This window comes from Embiotoca jacksoni, unplaced genomic scaffold (assembly GCF_022577435.1).
Source record: "Embiotoca jacksoni isolate LCO1_2020_lvr unplaced genomic scaffold, fEmbJac1.0.p SCAF_18, whole genome shotgun sequence".
In the NCBI taxonomy this organism is placed as follows: domain Eukaryota; kingdom Metazoa; phylum Chordata; class Actinopteri; family Embiotocidae; genus Embiotoca; species Embiotoca jacksoni.
Genome location: NW_027185318.1, coordinates 180,992 through 190,000, shown reverse-complemented (window position 1 = coordinate 190,000; position 9,009 = coordinate 180,992). Strand labels below are relative to the sequence as shown.

Below are 9,009 nucleotides of genomic sequence, written 5' to 3'. Positions count from 1 at the left end.
TCATCGCTGTTAAGGCACTCTTTCAATCGGGTCATTCCAGGTTCTGTCACACTCGTTCAAGTGAAAATAGACTTCAAAGAGCATCTAAATATTAAATTTACATTTATTTCCCTCTTCAGAGGGTCAGCCTGCCGAGCACCATCTGACTCACCACAGAATTCAACCAGATTCAAGCAGGAACCCGGCGCTGGTTTCCTGACAAGTGTCCGTGCCACTTTCCTCTACAGACGTGAGACAACTTTTGGAAAATGCTCAGCTGGCCCTCTGGGTTTCTCCGCGTAAGGAAACAAGGGTGTGGTGGCTGCCAGCCTGCAAGCCAAGGGGCTCTGGAAAGCACTTAGACACATAATATTGTCATCCCTCGTAAATCTAATCTTTTGCACAGTAAGTGATTATTGTCAATCATTCCAATTAATTACAAAAGAAAATGAATCGTTTCCAAACATCTCTCAGCCTGGCTGCAGAAAGTCACTGTGCTGCATGGGTTGTTTTCAGACTTAATTCCCAATTCTAGATGAAGAAAACCTGATTAAAGTCTCCAACTTATTTTCAGTGCAGTCCCTCCATTCAGCTTCAGTTAAGGACGCGGCTTAATTGGAGTCTGAGAAACCACTCGTGTGTCCAAGGAGACTGAATGTTTCCTCTCGTCATCTCCATCACTAATCAGTAGTGGTGCTGCCCATATACATTTCGCACCCTCGCCATGTGGAGCGTGCATAGAAGGGCCGGACTTTCCCCTCTTTGACTCAGAGCCTGAGGCATGCATGGAGGCTTTGCTGTAACTGCACTCTAATCCCCTGATTGCTGTGTTTAGGCCCAGCATGTCGCTGCTCCACGTCAAGGCGGCCACAGCTTACAACCAGCTAATGACACAACGATGACAAAGAGCGTTTGTAAACCCAATCAGTAGCCTCCAGTCTGACTGCCTGGTGATTAGGTCCATCAAACTCTACACTGACTGAATGAGTAACTCGCTGGCCGCCTCTTATGTCATCACACTGATTAAAGGGGAAAAGTTGTATTTGAGTCCGTGAGGCCCTTCTGACACGTCTTTCTGGCAGTCATAAAGTGATGCTGATGGGCTCGATGTATAATTAAGGACAAATATATTTTAATATGACCAAACGTTTAAGGATATCGTCCTGCCTTGATTACAACAGCAATGTAATCCTCTTCACATTTCATTTCACAAAATCAAGCTTGTGAGAGAAATTTATGTTCCTTAACATCCAAAGGTTTATAAGCCAGTCCTTTTCTATATCATATATGTTGCGAACAGTTTACTGGTTAGAAACTCCCACTCCTGTTAGCACAGGATTAAACACAGTCCACGGAATATATTTTGGCATCGGACACTTTATAAAATCAAGAAAGCAGTCACTGATATTTTTCGGTGAAGTCCTCTGCTGTTTAGTCACCATGTGTTCTGCTGGACTAAGGCATTGGGAGACCATATGTGAGTCCGACCAGCTATTATGGTGAGGTCAGACAGCATTTAGAGGGGGAAAACGTCACAGTCATCATGTTGACATGCACTGCTCTCTGACTCAGCATGGGGAAAACTCAGGCGGTGTGTGTGTGTGTGTGTGTGTGTGTGTGTGTGTGTGTGTGTGTGTGTGTGTGTGTGTGTGTGTGTGTGTAGCGCTATACGAGCCAGTAGCAGTTTGTGTGTGTACACTATAAAGTTCCTCGTGCATTTATGCTCGTGATGGCTGGCGTCTGTGACCGTGAGAACGGTATTTGCAGCAAACAGAGTGACCTCACTGCAGACAGACTATGGAGAAGAAATGGAGGGGCCACTTCTGCTGCACAGCTGAGGGGGAATCCCGGGCATGGTGTTTCCTCCTGAGCCAATACAGAAGTGAGCAGCTGCAGAAAAATACAGGCTCTCTTAAGTTTACCTCGGGGCAAAACCTGGTGCAATACAGGGATAGACAGATCATTTTTTTAAACATGTTTTATGATGTAGAGTGAAGGAATTAGAATATGGAAATATGGTCAACATTTGAGGAGGAAATGGTTATGACATTTGTTATTATTATTATTATTATTATTATTATTATTATTATTATTATTATTATTATTACTATTAAAAGTTACATTTTGGAAACATGCTTGTTGGGGGAAAAAAAACAAGAACAAACCAATTTAGGGATTTACAAGGCTTCAGGTGTGACTTTCTTATCCAGATATGGCTTCCTGTAATTGTTTAATCATTTTGCATAAGAAGACATCTGGCCAGAAAATAGTCCAGCAGATAATCTCACATAAAACTTCAAAGATTCATTTTAGGCTGTTCTTATTCCTAGGGCATCTAATACTGCCCTTTTGTCACAGCCGTTAGTGTCAGAGAGATGTAACGTGCCCTTTGGCGTCAAGACATGGGTTCAGGATAAAAAAAAGTTGTGATGAAGTACAAAGGAGATGAAGACTGCTGAGGGAGGAGGTCAGGGGTGGTTGGGTGGAACAAACCCAACACTCTCACCCGGGAGAGCAGCGTTTGAGTCCGTGAGTTAAGTAACCCAAACCATGATCTTTAACAAACGTGGCACCTTCTGCTCCTATGAGATGCAGTTCTACTCTTCAGGTTTTGTGTTTATTAATAAAAAGTGAAATAATGCGTTGTACCACTGCACAGAACATATTACACTAGTTTCATAATAATGGCTCTAAAACTGTGCGATATCTACTTTTGAGAGGGTTGTTGAAGATGGAGGTCACGAGTAGAACGAGTGACGATGTCCATGTCGGTGGAAGGTTGGGAGTAATTGGAGGGAACAAACATTGGACTGTCACCATGAAGAGCAGTGACGAGTCCGTGAGGAACCATAAATTGATGTGGATGTATTTTAAGTAACGTAAGCAAGTAAACCTATGAAGCGTAATTTGATTTGTGTAAACGTTACATGCATCAGTTATATATTTATTTTAACTTAAGCCATTGTTTTTACCGAAATCTAAGCACAGGGTTTTGGTGCTTAAACCTAAGGCTGTTTTTTTTTGGACAGTCACATGACATGAACACATGCCAATAGAAAAGAATACACCGGGTCGAATATTCAGGTCTGTTACCTAACAGACACACGCAAACTGTTTCTTCCTGTTTGTAGTCTTTATGAAAAGCTAATGGATAACTGGTGTTTCAAATTGAATTGCAGATACTGATCCTCTCATCTAACTCTCAGCGAAAAAGCAAATATGCTTGTGTCCCACAATCAAACTTCTTTTAGTTATGACATGAATGATAATATTAAATGTTCAAAGTTGCAATTCGGTTTTCACTGACCGATGTAGTTTGTAATACTGTCAGTTATTTGTTCCCTTCAATGAGAAGTCCAAGAGAAAACTAAAATCCTCTTTTTGAAATGCTGTCTCCACAAAAATTAATTCCCTGTCGTTAAAGTTATGTTTGAGGGGAAGAAAGAGACGACCCAAAAACATGTTTCAGTGCAGCAACAACAATTAGATGTATGTAAACAAGTCTAGAAAAAAATCTGGGAAAATAGAGATTCAGAAAACATTTCATAGCCTGCAGTCTCTCACATCCTATCATTATCTGCATTTTTCTTCCACCGTAATTAAGTTTTTCCTTTATTGCTTATGGGAAGAAGGATAGGCTGTAAGGATGTTTTGAGCATGATTAAAGTTGCTCGTAATGAAGTGAAGATTCAGTCTGGAGGAAGGATTTTTGTCTGTGAAAAACATTCCTTTTAATCCTTTGATGGTGACAGAATGAGTTCTTCTGGGCCTCAGATCATTGCTAAACTTTCACACATGATAAAGTAAAACCCTCCGTTCCTTCTATTTTCATAAAAAAGAAAAGAAAAGAGGTTGCTGTCTGCTGATATGTTTCTGAACATGTGGGATCTCCATAAGTTTGAGTCATTTTATGTGCTGCCAACCAGACCCATGCCCGCCCATTAAAGTAATTTGTGGGTTAGAATGCAACTGTAATGTTAAAAACAAAAGTGCATTGCAATCTTTGTAGTGCTTAGTCACAGCCACTTTTCTGCTTTTCCTCCGTACTGCGAGAGAAAGGATGTTGTTGACAATATCTGTTCAACAATACAGGGAGGGTCGAAACAAAAAGACCAACTCAGGTCACAGCTTCATAATTGGAGCCAGAGTTACTGAAAAGAAACTAAAACTAGCATGAAACAAATGCTTATTTTAGGTTTTAGTTTGAATTGTTTATCTTATTTCCAGCATTGCTGAAAATTGCATGAAAATACCAGCATAATTGCGACATAAATTTTGGTTACTAATATAGAAATTAGCTTACAATATTACTTGTGTTTTTCTACAATCCTGGGTTCACCATGTAATAAGCTGTGGGGCTGGCCTGTGGTTTCAGGCATAGGTTTAAAACCAAATTAAGAGTTAGAAAATTGCGAGAAAGCTTTTTCTGTAATTTTAGTCATCTGCCATTCAGGACAAGTGAGATCATGAAGAGTCTAATAACAGTGATGTGGATTTAATTATTTTTGCATATGGGTTTATATGAAATATTATCAGCCCATAAATGAAGCAAATTAACCATAAAGAAATTACTCATAAAAATTGAAGACCCTCATCCTGTATAGGCATTACTTTTTAGAAATCCTAGCTAAAAAGTTTTATATTATGATCATTTCCACCTCATTATCCAATTATACAAGCATTTTCAAAGTCTGCATATTTTCCTCCCAACATATAGTTTGTTCCTGAAGGTCCCAGTTAAAGAAGCTGGTCTAGACATTGTAAAATTTCTCTGACATCATTTGCATCATATCAGGACATTTTTATGTCGCTTGTACCAATTATCTTTAACCATCACTCTTATTATCATGTAAACCTGTAGTACTAATTCAGTCCTCTTTTTGTTTCATCTGAGAGTCGCCTTCAATTGAATGCACTCACCAGACAGACACCGTATATGATCTGATCCCAGCGTTTAACATGCAGACTCACTCTGGATGAGCTTAGTCTTCATCCTGCATGGTCAGCCTGACCCCCTCCCCCTCCAACCCGTTTCCCCCAATCCTCATGATGCTGCTCCAGGGTCAACACACCTCCCCTTTACTTTCCAGTAGAATTAGAGAAACATGCCCCCCTCCAGGAATGTTTATTGAAAGTAGTTGCTCAACTTTTTAGCCTACTTTTTTTTAAATCAGAAAAACCTTTACAACATAAATCCATATTATCATTGGCTGCAAAGAATCAGGCCACCAGAAAATTGTATTTACATCTACACTTAGTAGAACTTTAACCTTGACCATCGCAGGGTTGAGCACAGTGTTTTGAGCCAAAAGTGTGTACGGGCAGAGGCCGGTTTAGGATTAGTCGACCACATAATCACAACGCCCCTCTGCATGCTCCACCTGGAAGCCAACTTAAAAGTGTTCCCCATAAAGTCGTGTTGACAGACGGTGAAAGTGGCGAGACAAACCAAAGAGTAAATAAGTACCTCCAAAAACGTTAACAGCCCTAATCAAGTCCAGAACGTTTCTTCTATCCAATATGCCTTCAGAGTTTTATAAATAGATATTATACTCAGCTAAATTGGAGACAGGATTTTGCAGCTCTGTAGCCGTTTTCTATTATTTGCTTTCACTTTTACATTTTGAAACTCTTAATATCTGGTTACAGATCTCAGTCCTCTCATTCAGTCTCCGTGTCTTGGCGTCATCGGGGGCCTCACACTCAGCAGGATTTTCAATGGGCTCCAATAAAGTATGTTAATTTAAGAGAGGAGAAAAAAAAAAACTTTACCATATGACTTTGTTGTTGATCAATTTGGAGGCTGGTCATATATTTAGTTAAATTTAAAGGTTTTTTCTTTTTTGAGCTACTGAATTTTGTCTTTTTGTTTGTCAGTGGTTCTAAGGTAGAAATTCATTTTTAGTTTTATTCCCAGTGAAGATTCATTTAGTTGCGTATAAAGTGTATTTTTCTCCCACTGTGCATGCGTCTCTCAGGCTTTCCCTCCCCAACACTTGCAGAACAAACCAGACCATCTCCCAGAGTTGCTGGAACTGTGGTGAGGCATGTTTCTCACACACGTCCTCACTTCCATTCATGTAGTGCAATAAGCCTGACGTATAAAACCATTCCCACCCTAATAAACCGGGGCCTTTTTCTCGGCCACAAAGGGAGCTGGCTCCCAAGAGCGTAGCACTCTAAAAAAAACAACCTTGAATTTAAAACAGCCAAAAGGAAAAACACGTAGCAGGCCTTTCAAGCAGAGGGAAATGCGGTGACAGCAAGTGAGCCAAGGATATGACCCGCTGCACAGGCCCGATCACAGCTGCTATAAACCAGGTACCCCACCTGATGCAAACGCTGCCAATGTGTCACCATTGGAACATTCAGTAAAGTTGAACAACTCTGCTTCACCAGGGGAAAGTCCAGGGCTGTTTTGTGGAGCTTTCTGCTTCTTTTTTTTTTTTAAAAAACAAAAGTGTCTCAGAAATGTTGTTTCCTGATCAAATAGTGGTGCTGAGAGGTGAGCAGGTGTAGCCTCGTTGTGGTTATTGGTGAAACGCAGCAGCTCTGTAAGTCTGCATCAGATTAGCGTATCTTTCTGTTTCTTTCTTTCACAACATAGTAACTGTCAGGCTATTAGCTCCTTCTGGTCCTTTATAAAGAATTCAACGGCGTAAGAACGACACCCTGTTCCCTTTGTGACTCAGTGTGCGTGTGTTGTATGTTTTACGCGTATGTGCATCTGTGTGTGTGTGTGTGTGTGTGTGTGTGTGTGTGTGTGTGTGTGTGTGTGTGTGTGTGTGTGTGTGCGCCTGAACTTTAGCGGAGGACTGAGGTTTCTGAGGTGAGACGTCCTCTCGCTTCTCACGCGAAGTGCATCTGATGTTGCACATCACATGCTTACATGTGTTCTGTCTGCACTGAACGATAGGTGGAAATATGTAAAATTTACAAATATGACAGACAGACTGGTATGTTTGTATTGTGCTGAGATATTTGTGATAGTGGTGATGTTTTTTTTTCAAGAGCTTCAATGAAATTACAAGGTAGCATGTTGCAAAAAAAACAGACTTTATTTGGTCAAATTAATCAAATGTTGCTGGCGGCAGCATTACCTGACTTCTGAGCGGTTAAATCCTGTATTTCCATGAGCTTCATGTTTCACTGTGTTGAAGTCAGAGCTCATGAAACCAGACAGTTCACAGTATCCTTCATTTTCTGCAACCGTTCCTCCTAATTTCAGTTTGATTTGAGTCTAAAATAAGAGAACTTTAGCCAAATTGCTTTGCTTGCATATTGCAAGTTGTTAAGCTATTAGTGTATTTTGAGGTATGAGGTAGTCTCAATTTGAAATGCTTTCAGACTGAACGGGAACATTTTATGAATCTTGTCTTTTGTTTTCTTGTGTTTGGTTTCAGTCTCCTGACAGAACAAATTGTAAAAGGATATTCTATATTCACGAATGATTTCTGATAGATGATTACAGTTTACTGTCTGTTATCCAACCTCAATTCAAAGTCAGGTCCCAGCAAACACATTACATTAGACATTAAAATGGCTCCAAAGCCTGATAGACGACATATATTGAATCTTAAGTTGGTGACACACTGATCTGTAAACAGTGAGGGATGAAAATCCGGTGGTTATAGAGAAAAGGGGGTCGAGCCTTGTCATGAGGAAACTATAAATGCCTCAGTTTCTGTAGAAGCTGTGAGAACACTGGAACAACACAGGAATCATTTCCGTGCGGTTCCACTGAGGATATCAGAGGATTGTTCTCATGTGAGACCCAGATGGACTGAGTGTGTTCGACTGTCTGCATCTGTCTGGATGTGTGAGGCACCAACGATTTTAAGATATACTCTGCAAACAATTACAAACTGGTAGTGCTTCTCCTGTGGCTGTCTCTAATTAACACTGCAACAAGTCCTTAATTGGGAAAGGCTTTTTGGTTTTTTCTGCTGCCTTTCGGTGGCCGTCTACGTGCTTGTGTGAGGAACAGTAGGAACAAGCGAATCTCCAGACTGCCAACTTTATCTATGCATCACTGATACAAATAAAGTCAACAAGTATTCTTATCAAAGTCAGGTAAAGGTTTCAGTCTTGCTCTTCTTCTTCTCCTTCACACGAGTTCATCTGTTTGCTGGTAAAAGCTGTCTGATTGGAATTACCATGGCAACAAATGGCTTCTTCATTGAGGCTAGCGCTAAGCGTCGGCAAGTATAGTGCACTCACTTCACCACACCGACCAAAAGTACCTCCTGGAAGTAAAGCAGAGTGAGAGAGCCTAATATGTCCTCCACCTCACCCCCCTCCCCTTCCCCCCTTGCTCTTTTATTGTCCTGCCATGTTCCAGTAAAGCTCCAGTCACATGGAGCCTTTGAGCTGGTATTCTCACAGAGAGCCTGAGTTTCACTTGATAATGAATGTCTGTGGTGAGAATCCCATTATGGCGCTGCTCCATCAGGCCTCCAGAAACACAGGAGTAGAGAGACAAAGGCCTTTATGGGCCGAATCAGTCAACTACATGAAGGCTACTGTGCAAATCAGATGGTCCTTTGTGAACATGTGTGAGTGTGTGTAGACACACAGCATTCACACACCAGAGGAGGCTCACACACTTCAGCATGGTCATGGACACCTCGCTGTCAAACGTTCAAAACAACTGCCCAACACCTCCCCCCCCCCGGGTGTTGGGAGGGAGAAAGGGAGAACGGAGCAGAGAGGGAGGGATCAGTACTCACCTCTTAGTAGACTGCTGCTGTAGCTGGAGAAGGAGTCAAAGATGCTGTTGGAAGCCATGACGAGGGAGGCAGAGCAGTGTTGAGTCCTCACGACAGGCAATTTAACCTCTGACGGAAAAAAAAGCATGTTTGAAACACAGAAATCAAAGATTACCATAGAAAGATGTGACAGAAGGTCGGAGAGCGCGAGAGGACAAAACTCCTGGAGCTCGAAGCCTGTTTGCAACCAAGAATCTCTGGTTTGTGACGACCACAGGAATCCAAAGCCACAAGCTTGCAGAGAGAGCAGCATGTGTTACAG

General features: G+C 41.4%; 1 protein-coding gene across 1 annotated transcript in view; it reads right to left on the bottom strand.

The window, feature by feature from the left end:
• The window catches only part of runx3 (RUNX family transcription factor 3), a 51,742-nt gene extending 42,954 nt beyond the window's left edge, over positions 1-8,788 (bottom strand). Inside the window, exon 1 of the mRNA XM_069151843.1 lies at positions 8,709-8,788. Within this exon, the coding sequence (XP_069007944.1) occupies positions 8,709-8,766 (58 nt within the window). The 5' untranslated portion in view covers positions 8,767-8,788. The remainder of the gene's footprint in view (positions 1-8,708) is intronic.
• Positions 8,789-9,009: the final 221 nt, after the last annotated feature.